This window comes from Protopterus annectens, chromosome 1.part0, assembly GCF_019279795.1.
Source record: "Protopterus annectens isolate FY-2018-M chromosome 1.part0, PAN1.0, whole genome shotgun sequence".
NCBI classification, from domain to species: domain Eukaryota; kingdom Metazoa; phylum Chordata; order Ceratodontiformes; family Protopteridae; genus Protopterus; species Protopterus annectens.
Genome location: NC_056725.1, coordinates 1,527,480,193 through 1,527,501,624, shown reverse-complemented (window position 1 = coordinate 1,527,501,624; position 21,432 = coordinate 1,527,480,193). Strand labels below are relative to the sequence as shown.

The window sequence follows — 21,432 nt, the reverse complement described above, 5'->3', positions numbered from 1 at the left end:
CCAAATTCCTATCCCACAATTCCAGAACACTGAACTAACTGCTGGACTACTAAAATTAAACAGGCACAAAAATATCTGCTTCATTGCCCTCTACATCTCCCCTGGAAATAATATATCAATACTAGAAGAAATTCTCCTATGGGCTTCCACAAAAATCAACTATGAAACTTACATCTTAGGAGATGTAAATATTGATTGGAACAAACTCAACTGCCCCTCCCCCTCCCTATCCATCAATCTCTATAATTTCACTCAGACTATCAACACTATCACCCGACCTAACAAAAATAATCCCCCAGGATCTGCCTTAGACTGGATTCTCGTCTCTAACCCTAACAGAATAACCAACTCTGGCACTATTCCTAATACCATTAGTGACCATCTCCCTGCCTTTATCCATCGCTCTACTACCTCTTCCCCTTACCAGCATCAGTTTATCCAAACTCGCAACCTTAGCAACTTCAACCCCTATACCTTCTCTAATTTATTCAAACAAATGAGTTGGCACATGTTAAACTCCCTACCCCTTGATAAAGCTATAGACCATTTCAACTCTGTCTTCCTTGATACTTTAAACTCTGTAGCTCCCCCAAGAAATAAAATGATCAAATATAATTCAGCTCCATGGCTTACCAAAGAGACTAAACTAATTATGCACCAAAGGGACAAACTATGGAAACTTCACCAAAAAAAGCCTGCCCAGCACATTACTTCAATACAAACAGCTCCGCAACCTTGCTAAACAACTAATCAACAAAGACAAAAAAATCTACTACACTAAGCGCCAGTCTAACAACTGTAATAATCCTAAACAATTCTGGAGGTCTATAAACTCACTTCTCCATCCAGGCTCAAAATCTAACCCCTGCCCCAACCCTAGTAAAACTAATCTTGAACTAGGCTCTGAATATAATTCTTTCTTCATCAAAACCATTTCTGCCCTCACTAAATCCTTTCCTAACAATAACCCAGCCAATCCTCACCCTCCCCAGCCAATCCCACCAAACAACCATCCTCCTCTATTTGAGCTCAAACAACTCTCATAAAAAACTCCTATCCAAACTTAAACCATGCTCTAATGCACCCAACAACATCCCCTCATCCTATCTAAAACTTGCCGCAGATGGGATCGCTCTCCCAATCAGTATCATTATAGACAGATCAATAAAAGAATCCTACATCCCCAAACTCTGGCGCTCAACCTTCATCCTCCCTCTCCACAAGGGAGGAAAAAATACTTGCATCTCAAACTTCTGCCCTATTGCCTTACTCTCCCCGATCTCTAAAATCCTTGAAAAGTGCATCCACCTCCAACGTATGCCATTTCTCACCCAAAATAACCTCCTCACACCCACCCAGCATGGCTTCCGCCCTGGCCACAGCACCAACACAGCCCTAATCTCTTTATTAGATACCGTTAGTAAAGCCAGAGACTCAGGACAGCTAGTATCTACTGTTCTACTCGATCTGTCCAAGGCTTTTGACACTATCTCCCACAACCATCTTCTTTACCATCTCTCTAACCTTCACATCTCACCAAAAACTCTTTCCTGGTTCTCCAGCTACCTATCAGAAAGATCTCAGGCTGTCAAATGGAAAAACACTATCTCTTCCTTCTTACCCACCCCCACTGGTGTCCCACAGGGATCCATCCTTGGTCCTATGCTATTTAACATCATCAATAACTTCCACACTGCTATACCCAACACCAAAATCATTCAATATGCAGATGACTACCCTAATCTGCTCTGCCTCAAACCTCCCTGAACTGCTATCTAAAACCCAGACTGCCTTCTCCAAAACTGAAAACTGGATGCACCAAAACCACCTCTGTCTTAGCGCTAGCAAATCCAAAATTCTTCTATTCTCACCCTCTAAGAACTACTCCTTCAATAAAAGTGACTTCAAAATCCTCAGCCAAACAAACACACCTATAGAAGTCACCAATTCCGCTAAACTTCTCAGCATAATTGTTGACGAACAACTAAAGTTCGATATACATGTACAACAAAACATAAAAAAAACACCAAAAGCTAAGGTATGTTGTATAGGAACAACCACTTTCTCTCTAACACAACAAGGCACACTCTGGCCTCTACTTTTCTCCTTCCTTCCTTAATATATGGTGCACCTCTCCTAACCAACCTGTCTTCCTCTAGTACCTCTAAACTAGAAAGCTGCTACAATAAAATCGCTAAATTTGCCTCCAAAGCCAAAACCTCCACTCATCACTGCCTCCCCCTACAATCCCTGAACTGGCTAGAACTACCAAACCACTTAGATTACCTACAACTCTCCATAGCACACTCACCCATATTTTATCCTGCTAAATGCCCTGCTCTAACCAATATCCTTCCACCTTATATTCCCAACAGAGCCCTTAGATCTGAACACCAGAACTTAATTTTTATCCACAAACCTAAACATCCTGCCAGCCAGATGCTCCTCTCCTATGCCCTTGGAAACAAATGGAACCCCCCCCCCCACTAAGAACCACCCCAAACACTGAAAATTTCAAGGCCCTACTTTTCAAACACCTGTCTACTAAACGGAAATGCCCCTGCCTCTTTCCTACTTAATCTTGGACCACCTCTAGTATAACAGTCTCCTCTTTCTGATACATTTACCCTATCTTCCTCCTATAGACTTATTCCTTCAACTATATCTATCTCTCCCTGCAATTCTCCTGCAGATTTATCCCTCTACTTAACTACTTCTACTACTTCTACCCCTAGAGCTAGATTTGCTCACCAAAACTGGTAAATACCACCTAATCCTTCTACTCCCATCCTTCTACTCCTACAGCTATACTTGCTCAACAAAACTTGCAAATAACTACACAATCCTTCTACTCCCATAACTATACCTGCTCAACAAAACATGTAAATATTGTAAATATTGAGCACAAATTTCTATCTCTAATACTTTCACTCAAAACACTTCCACTATTTCTCCTTCCTTTCAACCTTAACTATCTTTAAGAATCTCTAAGAAATACTGCTATACTATGCAAATGTAGTAACCATAATTTAAGTATGAATTGTACTCTAATATTGTCCTGTATTTGTTGAAATCGTATTCTGCAAAATGTTTAATGCTTTCTAAATTCTTGATTGTGCTGAAATCCTGTATGTAATATTTTCTATGCGTTTTCAGAGCTTTTCTACCCAGGCTTCCACTGAAAATGGGTCATGTTGACCCAGTGGACTTCCCCGGTAATCAAACTGGAATAAATAAACAAATAAATAAATAAATAAATAAATAAATAAATCTGCATTATGGTTTTAAGTGCAATTAGTACTTCAGCTGTAGAAAATAATATTGAAATAAAATACAAACTTGAATGCAAACATTTTGGGTTGTAGAAAAGTATAGTTGCATAGGTAAACTTACTATAACAGTAGATGTTCAAATGATCCCTGCTGCAGTAAACTAAGGTATAAATCCTGCAAAGTGTCAGGGCACCTTCCACGCATCCAAAACATTAGCTTGAACTGAACTAGCTAAAAAGACAGGTTTGGGAGCCAAGACCTTCAGAGCTTTAATGCCAAATGAGTGAGGGAGACTGAGACCTTATAAGACATTGCTAGGAATAAAAAAAATGCCCACACAGTGGCATAATGAAACACACCAAAAAAATAAGGAGGGTGGAGGGGGGAGTGGCTACTGCAGCAGTGATAATTCTAACATCTACTGCTTTGTTAAATTTATTTACACAGCTGTACTATGTTTTTCATGTTGATCATTGCTGCAGTAGCTTCAGCTGTATAGGTGGATTATCATAGCTCAGAGCAACTGGGAGATAGAAAAAGAGGGTCCAGGAGCCCCTGGAGAATGGTCCTAGGAAAACTTGACCTATTCTTGGAGAAGGAATCTGTCTTGTAGTGTTTTGTAAAAGTATGTAGAGGGGACCAAGTTTCTACTTCTAAAATAGTTCTAGAATTCAACCCTTTCCAAAAGGCCATAGATGAAGCCAAGGCCCTGGTAGAATATGGCTTGACCCCACCAGGAATAGTTTTACTAGTGGAAATAAGGTAATAACCTGAGATGTCAATTTGAAATAGTCTGCTTTAGCAAAGGTTGTCCCTTATCCTTACCTTTACAAGAAATAAATAATTGATCGGAAGTTCTGAAATGTTGTATTGTTGTAATGTTAAGATACTACCTAAACTGTCTGTGGACATCCACGGTATGAAGTAGTCTTTCTCCCTCTTTTTGGGGTTCAGGAAAGAGCTCAGGGAGATGGACAGTCCAACTTAAAATAAATTTGTACACCACTTTAAGCATAAAAGAAGGCTTAGTCCTCAATGAAACCCTGTCCCATGGAAAATGAAATAAGGATGACACACCATAATAGCTTTTAAGTAAGATACTCTTCTTGCACAGGTCATAGCAAGCAGTAAAACTGTTTTCCATGTTAAGAACATCAAGTCAGCCAGATGAGATGGTTCAAATGGAGCAAGTATTAGCTTTTGTAACACAAAATTAATGTCCCAAGAAGGAGACATTGGTTTTCCTGGAGGGCTGTTATGCAAAACCCCTTTCAAAAACATTTTGACATTGGAATGTCTTGAAAGAGGGAGATCAATGGGTAGACATGCTGAAATGGCAAACAACTGAACCTTGATAGAGGAATAAGACAGGTAATAGAAAAGTAACTGTCACAAATCTTGTAAAATGAGAAAAACACTACTCTGAATGGGTTCTGCTTATGTTTCTGGCACCAACTAGAAAACATTGTCCATTTGCTAATATATGATTTTCTGATAGAAGGTTTTCTTGCCCCATTAGTACCTGCTGCACGTGCTCAGTAAACACTTACCTAAAAGGTAAGACCCTATCATGCAGGCAGGCACTTAAAGTTATTTTGGGGTTGGGATGTGTAAAATATCCCTGTTCTATTTTTTTAACAAGGAAATTCTTTATTAAATTATCACTTATGACATAGGCAATCATATATTTATATAAATTAAAATAAACTATAGACATATTTTCGGTTGCAAACATTATACGTCACTCATAATCTATACAGTCATTGTCAGTCAAACATTACAAAGCTCATTCAATTCCTGCCTTCCATTAAACCGCATTCTTTATGCAAAACATTATTCTGCATGTATTGTTCCCACAATTCCCATTTTTCTGTGTAATTTGCTGCTACCCTTTTCCAAAGCTCCAACTTCCAATCATTTTATCTATGTTATTATATTCATTACTTCTAGTACTGGTGGTTTAGACTTTGATCTCCATTTTCTAGTAATTGTGTTTTTGGCAACCACCAGAATTAAACTCAGCAAGGCCTTACTATGTCTAGATAATTCTGATTCTTTATCACACATCAAGAAAATCATGTCCTTCGTTACACCAATTTGCTTACCCAATATTTCTTATAGAATAGTCTGCAAGGAATTTTTAAAGTCTGCCAAGTCATTACACTCCCAAAAATATGTTCTCATTTGCCTCTTTCATCCCTGTCCTTGGGTGACTAGAGTCTGTGAGGAAACGTGTGGCAATTGCCCCTGGCCAATGCCAAAAGAAGGGAGAACCACTGTTGCCTAGACCAGATGGGAGTCACCCCAGTGATCCTGGGGGGATTCCTTATGAATCTTCATAATTACCTTGAACATCAGTGGAACAAATGGAAAAGCATACAGGAATATTCCTGTCCAAGGAAAAGAAAAGGCATCAATCTTTGAGGCCTACTTGCATGAAGTCCTGGAGCAGAATGTTGCCAACTGATTGTTCATCAGGAAGGCAAAAAGGTCTGCTTGAGAAACTCCCCACAGATGGATCAAATCTTGGAAGACCCTCTGTTCTAGTTTCCATTCACAAGGCTCTGCTTTTGTCCTGTCCCGCTTGTCTGCCACACTTTGCTCTGATAGAATGCAGGAATTAGAATGAAATCCTGTTGTAAAGCTATAGCCCATGATAACATGTCTAGTCTGCAGAGGGGGTAAGATCTGGTTCTCTCTTTATTGTTTATGTACCACATCACTGTGTTATTATTGTCCATAACAACTTAAAGTGGTCCTTGGGACCAAAGGTGAGTTGACTGCCTTGATAAGGGCAAGCATCTCTTTTACATTCACATGGTTATGTGTTGTTGTTTTACCAGATACTTTGCACATTTATTCCCCTTAACACTGATCCCTAAGCAAAGTCCAAGGTGTCTGTGGTGATTGAGTGTTTTGGAGCAGGAGGGGAGAGACCTGGATTTAGGGTATTTGATGTCTCCACCAAGTGATTTCTCCTCTCACACATTCCAGAACTGGAATCTGAAAAGATAATAGGTGTTGGTGCTGGGACCAAAAAGGCCATGCCTCTCAACTGTCCAGATTTTCACAAAATGTCCAGCTTTTGCTTCATATTTTTGATATGATTCCCATAAAATTATGATTTTCTGGTAAACCATTGGCAAATCATTGAGGATTGAAATCAGAAAATAATAACAGACATTCAAGTTTCAGACTTCATACCCTTCAGAAAATTCATAATAATGCAAAACCTGTTATTCTATCAATGGTCTAAGTTTGTAAGAGCAATGTTTAAAAATGTCTCTATTTTGGGGCCTTTGTTCCTCCATTATGTATGGCTTTGTTCAGATTTCTCGATCTAAGAGTGTTAGAGGTATGAAAGAGACTTCAGACACCATTGTATTTTTCTCATGTGGAGTCTGGCCAGAGGAATGATGACAATCATAGATGACATGGGACTTAGACTCCTGAGGTATTCCCTCCCTTGCCCACTAAGGGGATGCCAGCAGACACAGAAAACATTTCTAACTCCCAGTCCATATTTGCTGTTTGTGCAACACCAGAGGGATCTGGTGGAAAAAAATGGAATAGAACTAAATATAGATCTATGTTTTTTTCCAGAGAGAGAAAAGTTCTTTGCACTGAGGTTCACTTGGAATCCTAGCCTACACAAGACATCTCTCACCAAAAACAGAGATTCCTGACACTTTGAAAAAAACAGTCTGTATAGATAAGTAAGTCAACTAAATATGAAAAAAGTGGATACCCTGTAGCCTGCAATGTGCTATAAATGGAGCTAGACACTTTGTAACAGTCTTGGGGCAGTGGATGATAGAAATGGGTAAGGCAGAGAATGGATAATGTGATCCAGCCACATAAAACCTTAAGAAACATCTGAAGCCTTAGTGGATAGGAAGGTGATGACATGCATCTTTTAAATCTATGGTTACCAAAACATCTCAAATGGGGAAGAAGGGGTAAGAGATTGTCTTATGAAAGCACCTTGAATTTGGGCAGCATCACAAACTGGTTGAAGAAAAAAGGTCCATAACTGATTTCCAGGCATTTTCCTTCTTTGGCATCAGAAAAATTCTTAAATGAAAACTCTTCCCCCCTGGGAAAGAGGAACTATTTCTATTACCCCCCCCCCCCCCCGATAAAGCATGTGCTGTAGGACAGGAGAGAAAAGAAGAGTTTGGCCTGGTAGAGGTAGAATAATTCCCTGCGAAGGAGGGACCACTTCCCCTGCCATCTGTACCCTGTTGAATCAGTATCTGAACCCACTTGTCTGAAACAGCCTGTTGCCAAAGACAGAGATGGAGATTCAGACTTTCTGAAAGGGATAAGAGGCTGTCAGGGAGGGAAGGAGATTTTTTACTGTCTGTATACTAGTATATTACTGAGACTGTTTCTTGCCACAGTTGGACAAGGGAGCAAAAAAAAAAAACACTGGAAAATTTAGAGAAGGAGGGATAAAAGATATGAGATATTCCCTGCATCAGTTTAACCCTCTCATCACATTTTTGATAACATTTACAGCAGTAGGACAAAAATCTCTAGCCAAAGGTGAATTTAAAATCTTATGTTTACATCCTCGAGGAAGTTCTCAGATGTGTTTCTGTAAGTTGTTAGTCACTAATAATCAAGCTGTGGCTCATTTTGCTAAAGACAGAATCATTGATACTTGCTTTGGTGAAACTGCCTTACCAAAAAAAGCTTCTTCTTAAAAGAAAACTGCTTTTCGAAAGTGAAAAAATTCTCATGGAGGAAAAACCCATCACCAAATAGTTACTGTACTGCCTAAGCCCCCAACAAATACACTCACACTTAATATAACAGAATATGAATCACTGCATTTTGGGAAAAGGGACAGTCTGCTTTGCAATGGTTTTAGAGTAAAGGGCCAAGTGTCATACCAGCCTCGTGCGTGCACGAGCGCGCGCACACGCACACACACACCCACACACACACACACACACACACACACACACACACACAAACGCACACACGCACATACACGCACACACACACGCACACACACACACACACACACACACACACACACACACACACACACACACACAAAACACACTTTATTTCAGTCAGCAAAATGTTGCCTGAAGCAGATCTCCTTCTGTGTGTTAGTTATGTCAAAGTAGGATTCAGTGAATCCTGCTTCATTGCACCATATGGTTACTCTGCCAGAGAAATATACCTGAGGTTAAACAGAAACATCTAAATAAGCAATATTTTCAAGCTTAATAATAATATGTACCTTAAAACACTGCTTAGGAGATGATCACTAACAATAAAATAAAGTGAATGGAGAAACAAAGCTGGAGAAATGTTGTGACTCACCTATATAATCTCATGAAGCATATAGGACTTTCTGAAAAAAGATGCCTTGACTATAGAATGAAATTGCATCAGTACAGTGACCCCAATGAAATATATTTTTTCAGTGACCTACTAGTTAAAACTGAAAGATACTGCTTGTTACATTTTGCTAAGTGTCCTTTTCTGTCACATATTGTTGAAGCTGCCTGTGGTTGTTGATTCAAATTTAGGTTTATTTACAAACTTAACAATAAAAATAGTATGAGTCAGATACACAGAAATAGACAATTTTTACAAAGGTTAGACATCAGCAATTAAAAGAGAAATATGGTTAAATGCATCTAGAAGATATAAATTATATGGAACCTCTAAAGTTTGACAGCTTTAGAGACTGTCAGTGTCATTATAGTGATATGATCCAAAGGTATATACCTAAGAGAAACATGACAAAATACTGGAAAACTCAGTACACACCATGAGAACCCCTAATTGTCTCAAAGTGACTGTACAGAGGACACAAGCTGAGCAATAGGATACCAGTGACTCTTTAAGATTAGGGGAGCCCAGATTGTGTAGGGCAGGTTAGACTAATACAAGAACATCGTAGATGAGGTACGATGTCAGATGCAACCTGCATAGGCATCACAAGACTGGAGTATTATGGCAGCAACAGCACGTACCAATGAGTAACTAGGCCACAGAGTTTCATGCAAACTCCAGGTGATGAAATTGTATGTCAGGAGGCCCAAGGTAAAGGGAGCCGCAGTAGTACAAATGAGTCGAAATCAGGGCTTTCCCAATGATAGCTACATTCTTATGAGGTAAGAGGCACCTGATTAGGACAATATTCCCAAAAAGATCACATAACCACAGTAGGCACCTAATCCATAAGTGTGAGCTTATCTTCAAGAATAATGCCATGTTCGCATACCTGTGAACAAAGTTCAGTCTATAAACTGGGCATTTGAGCCAGACAGTTAATGCCCCTAAGTGTCACCTGAATATCTGTGGTCACCTTCTTAAATGTGTTCATTTTAAACTGGTTAGAATGCATCCAAAGGTGGAAAAAGTCTAGGATATCAAATAAGAAATTAACGACAGACATACTTCTGAGAAATAAGAAGGACATGACTATGACACTGTACTCACATTCTGTTAAGGTCTCCTAGGGGGAACATTTATAGTGATAACTAGTGTCTATCCAAGATCTACTCCCATGGGATTCCAGTTCCAACCAAAAGATGAACAGTTAACTCACAGAAAACACACTCTCAGAGTAATTTTAAAGGTAGGAGGTAAACCTAATAAGCTCTGTTGCTGAGAATAAAAAGCAAAGATGCTGATATTTCTAAATATTTTTATAAACTAGAGGTGAATTTGTGACAATAATCAATAAGGAGTTGAATGAATTTATTTGGGAAGGTAAACGAGCAAGAGTTAAGTGGGATACGTTTCTTCTCCACCTAGAACAAGGTATTTTATCATTACCTGATTTGAAGGGGATACTTTAGAACTTCAAAGCTGAGCCTCAAGTACATAACACAAGCAAAAGGTTAAAACTCAACGTGGAAAGGGATGATAATGAAACAGGGAAGGAGTCTGGGAAATAAGGACAGAGTAGGATTTTGGATGCAGGTCTTTATGGAGAACAATCTAGGTCCAAAGAGGTCATTATCCCACTGTGCTCCTCCCTTATCAGACCAATCACAGAGTACAGTGCTCCCTTTGGTATGTACCTGACCAGGCATATGCAGCAACTAGACAGACCTCAAAGGTTCCTTACAAAAGCAATGCAAGGCATAACAAACCTGCCTTATGCAAAGCACCTTAAAACCCTTTTCCTCGACTCCTATAGATTGTTGAAGGGTAATCTATGCTTGACTTACAAGACATCCGCAAACCCCACACTTATGAATCTCCTAAATATTCGTAAGTCAAAGAGTACTAGAAATACAAGGTCTATTGACCTGAAATTTGCCCATGACTTAAATAGAACATGCTGGAGAGACAAATATGTGTCCCAGAGACTAATCCCCCCATGGAACAGGCTTCCCATCCACATGAAGATGAGTTCCTCTGTTATCAAGTTTAAGCAGAGCATAAACCAGTGGATGGGGAATAGGAAATTTACACCAGGCCTGGCACCCATGTGCCTTATGGACAAAGCTAGTTTTAAATGCCTGTCTCTCAATGTCCAGTTCGGATACAGGACATCATTATTCTTTTACGAAAACTTGGCTAGGCTTAGAAAGGCCCCTTGGGTCATCAGCCTAGTTACAATCTATGAATCTATAACATCAACCATATAGAATATTATATTTATAAAGTAACAGAAGGTATTCTGAGAACTAAACCAACACAGGAATGGAGAAAGGAGATTTTACCAATAGGAATAACTGCAGGCAGGGGTATAGAGAATAGGTAAGGGGCAGGATAGAATTTACTAGAGAAGATCAGCAAAAGAACCAAGGCATTACGAGCAAATAACCCCAAGAAAGAAAGTGACAGAGTGGGATGAGGCCAAGCAGAAATTTGTACTTCAGGTTAGAGACTGTCTTCCGGATCTAACCGGTGACTGATAACGGAGTTTAGGCAAAGAGAAAGGGATAGGGAAGTACAAAGAGAATGGCCAGCTCTGGTAGAGCTTCTAGTTAAGATTGGAACAGAAGCTGCTGTTGAAAAAAGGAATAATTAGTATGCCTATATAGTATTGCATGATAACTGTAAGAATCAACCGAAGGACGCTAGGAAATATTAGGAAAAGAGAATGGAAAGGCGATTTCCTAAGGAACAATGGGAGGACATCTGTATAGCTCCCAAATATGCAACAAAGTCCACTAGGTGTAGGATTTATGCTTGGAAGTATTTGCATATGCATTTTTATACCCTGAGCAGACTTCAGAAAATGTTTCCTTCAGGTAGATAGCAATGCTGGAGGTGTAATGGGAAAGAGAGGCACTTGGGAACATTTCTGGGAGAGTGATGAGATGGAAAATTTTAAATGTTCTCTACAGAGTACTTTGTTAGAAATGTTGGGGCAGCAAATCATTATGACTAAGGACATTATTGTTACTGGGACATAGGATATGAATTTCCTAGACATAGTAAGGCCTTACTAAGTTTAATGTTATTGGCTGCCCAAAAATCAATTACTAGAAAATGGAAAATCTAAATCAACTATATTTGAAATGCTGAATATTATGAAGGAGATAAAAATGGAGATGGGATTTCTAAAAAGGCATGGAACACATTACAGATGTAAATAAATGAAATTTGTGTGAATAGTACATGTACAATAATGTTCAGGAAGAGGAGCGAGGTTTAAAGGTTTTAGGAATTAACAAGTTATGTAATGCTGGAATGAACAGTAACTGTCAAAAATAAAACATATATGAGTGTTACATAAAAATGTTACTATGGTTTCTTTGTTCCTCTGTTAATGTATGTGTACCTATGTCACTGTCTAAAGCGGGATTTCATAAAGATGTTTAAAAAAAGGATAGAATGATTGTTTGTGTCAAAAATTACCAAAAGTGAAGAGGACTAAAACTGACAACTCCTGCTAATTTCTGCCATAGCAGATCATTTATTATCTTAGCTTTTTAAATCCAAAATCCAGACTGAAATACATTTCACATATCTTACTCAGTGAAATATGAATCAAGCTGTGTAATGATTACATTCTGAAGAATTTTAACAAATGCAAGGAGAGTAATTTTTCAGATTCTCATTTTCCAGTGATTATTTTTGTTTATATTTGAAAATTGGAGTTACCAAGACCTACTTTAGAAGGAATAGAAAGGCTTCTGGCTTGTGAGTGGCAGTGATTTATTCTGGCAGTTAATTAGCTGTTCCTGTGATCCAGTGTTGCAAGGTTTGATTCCCTCAGTCTGCAGTACCTAAATGTGTGACTCTGCACAAGTCATTTAACCAGACCCCATTCCTGGGCTGAGTCTGAAAATGGTCCATGGAGATCAGTGCTCTACCTCAGAAAGCAAAAACAAATAAAATAAATAAATAGTCAGATATGTAATAGTACCCACCACATCCAGGCAAGCAACACAGTCTGGTTAAGAAAGGGTCCTACCCAGATGTAGTGCAGCACACGCTTCAAACTACATCAATCATTTCTGATTAATTCAACAGGTAGAACACACCACATCTCCAAGAAATAACATAATCACCTGAACATCTGTTAAACCCTATAGATACAGAGCAGGGTCACTCATTTTAATGCAGGCCTATCTAACCACAATGAACTGAGTGGTGTGTCCACATTCTTCAAAGGAAGACAATTTCCAGTTGACAAGACAACCTCAACTACACAATGTATCAACTACAAAGAAAAGCACAGCTGGTTAATTCACCATGTCTGTGCCTAACCTGGGCAAAAATAATGTCTTATTTGAGATGTCTATTAAGTGTGATTTTATGCAGTCTAAGCTGACCATCCATGAGGAGAGAGCACTACCTTCGTACATACGCTTTCACCCAGCCATCAGGAGATAAATCTCAAGATTAACCAAGACTCATGTGCCACAAGATGGATCAAGTGTGCATGAGATGGAAAACATCATGACTAACTGGGAAGAAACAATACAAGCTCATGTTGGTCACTGCTCTGTACTCTGACAGGAGCTGGAGTCATTCTTAGGTGACAGCATTTATGTACAGAACAAAATGGAGTAGTTCTGAGGTGACAGTATTTATATACTGAACAAGACAGAGTAATTCTGAGGTGACATTATTTATATACAGGACAAGACAGAGTAATTCTGAGGTGACAATGTCTATATACTGAAAAGAGACAGAGTAATTCTGAGGTGACAGTATTTATGTACAGAACAAAATGGAGTAATTCTGAGCTGACATTATTTATATACAAGACAAGACAGAGTAATTCTGAGGTGACAATGCCTATATACTGAACAAAGAGTAATTCTGAGGTGACAGTATTTATGTACTGAACAAGACAGAGTAATTCTGAGGTGACAGTATTTATGAAATGAACAAGACAGAGTAATTCTGAGGTGACATTTTTTTATGTACAGGACAAAACAGAGGAATTCTGGGGTGACAGTATGAACATATGAGACAAGGCAAAGTACATTCTGAGATGTCACTATTTACTTATAAAACAAGACAGAATAATTCTGAGGTGATATTGTTTATTTACAGGACAAGACAGAGTCATTCTGGGATGACAGTATTTATGTTTCTGTACCAAAGTAGATTAGTTCAAAATATGGAAGGTGTACTTCTGACAGCTCAAGTGAGAGCTGAACCATACTATTAGCAGGCCAATAGAAGCACATGTCTACCAGGTCTAAGGTCATCGGTGCAAGATGGAAGATGAACTCTAAGGCTGATGGGTTGCTAAGCTAACAACTTTGTTGCATAAAATAAGTATTTTACAACAGCCACTGCCACCTCATCATCCTTCTTACTGGAGTCTTCCCAAATAAGGCAGCACTGATGAATGCTTCACTCATGTTGTTGATTATGCTATGTCTTCATTCTGATTATTACTGTATATAACTTTTGCAATTATTTAAGAAGCAAACAAGCATGTTTAAGTGCACAAATAACTGTTTTATATTCATACCTGTCAGACAAGTTGCCAAGCACAACGCTTCCAGCTAGGAATCCCGTGCTTAGACACGACTGAAACATGTCCACCTTCCACGCATCGGCACACACAAGGTTAAACTGGAAATAAATTAGGAAGGCGATTAGTATATTTTCCTTAAAACATGTAAAGAGAAGTATGTTAACAGCATAAATACAAAAAGGAAGGACCAAAAAAACAGTCTGAAAACAATGTGCTAAGTGCAGACTTTAAGGTTCAAAAGGACATTTCAACTGTATATTCTTGCATTGGAATGACTCACAATCATACCTCTCAAGTGTACCTCATTACGAGGAACGTACCCCATTTGGGGTCTTAAAAAGTTCATGTTCCTCGAAGTTCCTCAGTGTTCCACATTGAAAGACTCTGTCACACATTCAGTGTAGGAATTTTTTAAGTGAAATCCATGGTAAATAGAAATTAATCATATTAATTAATTGAAAGTTCTTCTTTATAAGTAAAACCAGCATATTTTAACCATCCTATGACCTTCCTAGTTGATGTTGTTAGTAAGCCATTAGTATGTGTTCCACATTTTGCCCATTTGTTCCACATTATGAGTGCTAGTGTTCCTCATTTTGGAGATGGAAGGTTGAGAGCTATGCTCACAATAACAGCAATATCATCTGAAAAGACACTTGCTGAGCCGTTAAAAAGTTTTGGCAGGATGTCAGTGGATGTAATAAATTTATGCACTTACAGCAAGAACAATTAGAATTTCTACTTACACAGATAATAAGAAAGGAAGTTTATATGGATTTATCATGACAGGATATGAGAGAAGAACATTATTCCAAGCTCACCCTTATCTCTGAATTTCAGTATTTTATTTGTTTTATGTCTTTTAAGTTAAGAAGAAATGTAATTAAATGAATCAGGTAATGCCAAATGTTTAGGCAAATGTTTTGACAGCTTGCTACTAGAGCCATAGAGACAGACTTTCAGTTATAGAGGGACACAGGTGCATAAAGCAAATGGGTATAAACGTATTTGGTAACCACATCAGAGACTAGGAAAGTGTAATCCAGAACCACATTTTGAACTATGCTGAAGTTATTTAATCTGTGAAGGTGTATACAAACACCCACATGATGCAAGAAGGAATACAACATTCCAGAAGATCAGAAGATTATCTATGCAAGCAAAATAGCATATACATATTATTGATCTCAGAAGAGTAGTATGAAGCTGAATTGTTTACAGCTGGTTACCTAAAACCATCTTTGTTACAACAGGGCATTTCCTCTTTATCCATGATGCATCAATATTGAGTAGAATTTATAATATGGAGGATGTGAAGGGGGTCTTTCTTTGGGCGAGGGACAGTGAGAGTGAAGTCTTCCACAGGAAATACGTTGTTTTATTCAAGTTTGCTGAGTACCATTTAAACCAATGGGCTGTAGTAAAATGTCAGTCAATGACAGTGGCTTTGCTGATTGCCACTATAATCCCATATGTGTTATAAACACATATACATGTATGTGGGTACATTTAGTTTCATTCATACATATAAGATGGGCAGGCACGGTAAGTGGGATGGGCACACACACACTTTGTCTCTGCGTATGTCTCAAGCCCTCATCCACAGGGTATGAATACCTGTGATTCTGCAGCACTGATATATATAATTGTATATTAAAGTTAAAGCTAGCACTGCATGCATTTAGTTCTGTAACAATAATACATTATTACACTTTGCCATGACGGAATTAGCATTATAATAGCAGCATGTTGTTAAGATGTGTCTGCACTAAGTTTCATGATGCATAGAATGGGTAACCGATTGCAAAGTACACCTTTGCAGGGCAGTTATACAATCAGCTATTTGAGAAGGAACTTGGCCTTGAAATCACACAAGTTTATAAGCTGCTGTTTGCACTTCAAGAAAATGTATTTGCAATATGTCTCAGCTGTTTCTTCCTAGCATATGAATATTAGAAGGAAAATTTGTAAGGAGGGCCTTTGGTAGAGACATGTTCTATAGTGGAGAAAATAGTGTAAGATGTGAAGATAGGAGTCAAGTCACAGAATTGGACAGAAATGAAAGCATATGCTCAGACATTCTCAGACAGAGTTGCTGAAACTTGAGGCTTTTGCAGAATGTCTCTGATTCTGACTCATATTTTTGTTATGCCCCTTGTAAAATGTTTGCTGTTTTCTGTTAAATTGCTAGGGATTGCAGTCATACTTCCTATTATGTAAAAATGAGTGTTGGTGCAAAACCTGTTGTTCTATCACCTCTTTAAGAGCATTAAGAGTGATATTTAAACAATGACCCTGATTTTGGGCCTTTGCCCCCCTCCTACTATTTCTGGCTTTGTTCAGAGTTCTTGAGCAAAATGGTTAAGAGGAAGGAGAGGTACAGAAGTTCCTTTTTAATATATCACTTGCATTCAAAGCAAATTCTTAATGCATTAGATCTCTGTGTTGTAACAGTTCAAAGTCTGTTTATCTGGGAGCTGCCTTTCATGTAGCATGGCATGTCCCTAGCGCCATTGTTGATGGGCATAAGCTGTGAAAAGAATAGTAGATGCTGCACAACCATTAAGAGAGATGGCAATGTTAACTGCTCTCTATTCACCAGATACTGATCAGGGCGGTACCTCAAATTCAAAGGGGACAGGTTAACAGTGCCTTCTCTAACTCGTAGGCGATGACAATGATATGAAAAATACATTCCTAAATAATATACCAATACTGAGGAAGGGGCAATTAAAATGAATATCAGCTTTTGGAGACAGTGTTGGACAGCAAGTTTGGGATGCGGTTCAAATATTAACTCAGTTGGGAAAATTAATAGAAGAAGGAGAGGAAAAGAAGGCACAAAAGGCAAATCCAAACAGCAAGGTAAAAATGAACTGGAAATATCTATAGCCCTATTAAAATCGGGAGCAGCAATAGGTGTTATATTGATAGGATTAGTACAGAGGACAATTATATAAATTATAAAAAGAAACAAAAAAGCTGGAATGAAAGGATTTGTCATCTAAAGAATGGGGGAAATGACAACAAGAAGTGTTGGTAATAGCAGAGAATGGCATGACTGATTGGTATAATGGACTGCAGGATGTTATGGCATCAATGGACACAACAGCTAAAATAACTAGTTTTGCAGGAAGTAAACAAAGACTTGAATGGCAGACTGTAAGGATGATGGGTCTGGAGGTGCAAAAAGTACTGGAGTAAAACAGATGATCAAAACAGGCTTTAGGGATGAAGTTCTGTATGGATTACAACTGTAATAGCACCCATACCAGAGTACATATTAGGGATAGATAGAGAGAAAAACAGCAGGACACTTCAAACTCAGGTGCAGCACTGCAGTCAAGGATGTCATCCACAGTAGTGTGAAAAGCACATTACTGGCATGCTATGCCATACTAAGACAAAAATAAGTTCCATACCAGGGGAGAGGCTGGCACAGAAAACCACCACGGAGCAGCAGTTTAACTAAGCCAGATTTGTTTTTGGTGTCTCTGTATGGGAACAATGGTGCTGTGACCATCCCTAGAGGATTGGATACTGGCCCTTAGAATAAATCAACAGATTATCATTCAACTACAGTCCGCTACCAACCAGTCCAACAAGGTGCTCATTTCAGTGTTAGTATTCATGAGGTGTCACTCTGCTCTGCTAGTAATTTTGTGAAGACAGGAGGTCCATGGACACAGTACTGATTCACCTTATGAGGCCTTAGTGGTATGTATTGCTTCCATCACCACCTCCATTAAGAGGATGGCCAGTGCCAACATCACCTCACAGAGTGACGGTGTTGTTCAAGGTTGGAGTAGGGTACATACCCGGGATGCTGATGCATGGGACATGTCCTCACTTGCATCTGGAAGTGTATGACAAATTGCCATCCCTTATTGTGGTTGGCAATGATATCCAGCTTCCATTGGCAGTACAATTCACCAGCAGACTCCATCTTAATCAAGATTGCACAATCATACACCAACCCTTCCAGGGGTCCAACAATCGTAGTGCAACAAGTCGACAGAAGGGCCCTTCATCACAGTCACATAGAAGCATGCCCACCCCACTGTAGGAAATATTGCCCCTAACTTAGATAATTAATCACCTCAAGACCTCATCTCTGTCTTCTGTGATATGTTCCTTTCATCCCATGTACATAGACAGTCATGTGTCATTGTGTTCCTAGCCACCTGTATACATGATGATATCTGTGGCACATTCCACCTTTCCTTTTGTGGAGCGCAAATGGGCATATCTAATACCCATTGTGGCCTGACCGTGCTCTGATCAACAGAGACTGATATTAAAACTGCATACATTATGTCTGGTCTGTGTAGCACCAAAGTGTCACCATCTGCTCATCGGGGCCCATAGTTCTGAACTAGATGCCACCAGTTCATTTTTGCTGCAATCCAGTGTGACTTTCATTGTCAAGGGTGAGGGTTGTGCAGCTGCCAGCTGCTGTAGTTCCATCTCACTCTTGTCAGGTGATGAGGTTGATGAGCCTTGCATGTTGGTCAGGTATGTACACAGTCTAACCATACTGGTATCCTCAGGATTCCCAGCCTGAGCTTATTATGTTGAGCAGGCCCAACACATGTCTTGTGATATTGTACATCTATGAAGCTATGGTGAAGTTTGTCCGTACTCTGTGGGCCCCTAATGAGAATCATAAGTCAGGGCTCAGTGGGTATTCAGCATTACTTGCAGCAGAATACTGGCTTGTGAGGGAGCTGTTTAACTCATTTGGGCACACTTTAAATTTAGACAGGCACGTTAACTTTTGCCATAGTTCCTGCACTTACCAACATGATGGCCTGTGGACTGTCAATATGAAAGAAGTGGTGATGTAGTTGAAATATGTGCCACATATGTAAATTATGCTTGGTTGCAGTGTGACATGTTATGATCTCACATACATCACACACTAACTGGAAGTTTGCAGATCTGTAGCATTTCCTGTTCACAATCTTTTCTGATTATGGGCTATGTCAGGCTTTTATTGCAGCATGTGTGGAGTCTATGACTTCCTGTATCTCAGGGCAGCAGCCATCTCCTCTGAATGATCAATAATCTCCTGATAAGTTAAATGGTGAAACTGTTTTGTTTTTTTTTTTTGTTTTTTTTGTTGAGTTTTACTCTTGTGAACACTTACCATCAAGATTTCTGAAAGTCTGGCAGGACTTGTTTGCATCTCATTTCTGGCATTCACGTGGAGTAAAAGTGTGAGCTGTCTGAGGGGATGGCAACATTTTGGCAAGCATGAAGATGTGTTGGGCTGTCACAAATATCCAGACAATGAAAGTATTTCATTGGTCTAACCCTACTCTCTTAGGGTGGATGAGCAAGCTGCATTACTGAGGAGGCTGTCAATGCCTTCCCCAGATGGACATATGCTCCTTCATGCCCACTATGAAGGCTAGAACCCATCAGTGACTCAAAGAGTTTAATGTCTAAACCTAGGCTATACATGCATCGCAGTCCATCCTTCAAGGGGACCTATGCAGTATGAAGCTGGTTCTACCTCCCCTCACTTTAGGAAGGACCCTTTCCAGTAGGATCAAACACCCATGCTAATAATCAAACTTGGGAGGTTGGTACAATGATTGAGTTGTTTACCTTATAGACAAAAGGTGCAGGGATTGATTCTTACATAGGGTAACTGGCTAGGCTTAAAATGGTCCACAAGGTCATTTAGCCTACTATCAACCTAATTTTAGTAGTAAGGTTGCCATAATGATTAAGGTGTTTACCTTACAGACATAAGGTACAAGATTTGATTCTCACATTGGGTAACTGGCTAGGCTTAAAATAGCCCTCAAGGGCAGTCAGCCTAATACTAATTTATGAACCTACAACCCCGTCCAGGATTATGTACCTTATCTGGGCCGTAGTTAGAGCTTTATCCCACTGTGCTGCCAGTGCTGTCCCTGATTGTTGAAACTGTGGTATGTTATCATCACCATGTTCCTACTGACAGGAAATAACCAAAGTTGCTAGTCCTAGCATTCTCACTGTCTGCAACTCCCATATTGTTGGTGTGCTTTATGTTTTTTATAGTCAGAAACACAATGCTATGCAGTGTCTCCCCCACATATGACTATGAATCATGAGTTTGTCCAGCTGTCATAGGGCCTCATTTCTCCATGTGCACATCATTAAATCTTCGCTCCTCATTTGTACTCCCTGCACTATATCACCAAGTGAGATTATAAATCATTACCAGACTGTGTATCCAGACTGATGAGTAACTGCGTGCTGCATACTACACAAGTTGCCTATAAATCTTAGCCCTGGCTTAGATGTTAAACCTCCCTCAGTTAATTTCTGATAACAACAATAATGGAAGAATATACTGAAGATCAAATACAAAGATTTTGCATATAGTTACTAAAACAACTTCATCTTTTTGTATTATAAGTATTATTTTACAAGCATGCCAGTTTTGTTAAACTTACTCTAAAGAATCTGACAGAAGCTAGTACTCCTTTCAGTCAAGAATGAAGGGTGACAATGGCTAAGGAACACTTTTCTGATCACTGGGTAAACAAGATGCAGTAAATACTGAATACAATTAGCTGAAATATGAGAATATGAAAAAATACAGAGAATTTCCGGATACAAGTGTTGTCAGGGTAAAGGCCACACAACCTCATGTTGGTGAGTTATATCACTCACAGATCCAGTGAATAATAGTAACAATAATTTTTTGCTTGTGAAGCAGTCGGTGTAAAATACAGTTTGTACAAACCTTTTAGTTTTGTTTGATGTGGGGGGAGGCTTTACTACAAGACCTCCTTACCTAATCATCTCTAGGGTTACTGCACCTTGTGGAAGAATTTCGTCCATATAATGCAGCCACACTTCTTGCATTTGTGTATTCATCACAGTTATCTGTCAGACAACTACCTTGTCACGTCTTTTCATTGCTGCGTTGTTCTACTGTCCACCACACATCCACTTTCTGTACATAAATATTCCAACTCCTACTTCACACACATTCGAGGGAAAAACAAACCCTGTTTTTGCCAGCAAAGTCAGCTATTTCTTTTGCTGAAAACAGGTGCAGGCAGGTTTTAGTGAAATTAGAATTTGAATTGCTCCTTTTGATCTCTTGTGCTCTGAAAGTCAACTATCTAAAAGTCGTTGCATACCAGCGATAACATACTTGTGCGAATATTCTAGCTTGCTGCTGCAGATCTTTTGGCTCAGTAGGTTATACGGCTAATGACTAAC

The 21,432-nt window shown here is 39.2% G+C and overlaps 1 protein-coding gene across 1 annotated transcript in view; it reads right to left on the bottom strand.

Moving 5' to 3' along the window:
- Positions 1-21,432, bottom strand: part of SLC22A2 (solute carrier family 22 member 2) — a 583,430-nt gene that overhangs the window by 508,597 nt on the left and 53,401 nt on the right. Inside the window, exon 2 of the mRNA XM_044072890.1 lies at positions 14,197-14,300. Within this exon, the coding sequence (XP_043928825.1) occupies positions 14,197-14,300 (104 nt within the window). The remainder of the gene's footprint in view (positions 1-14,196; positions 14,301-21,432) is intronic.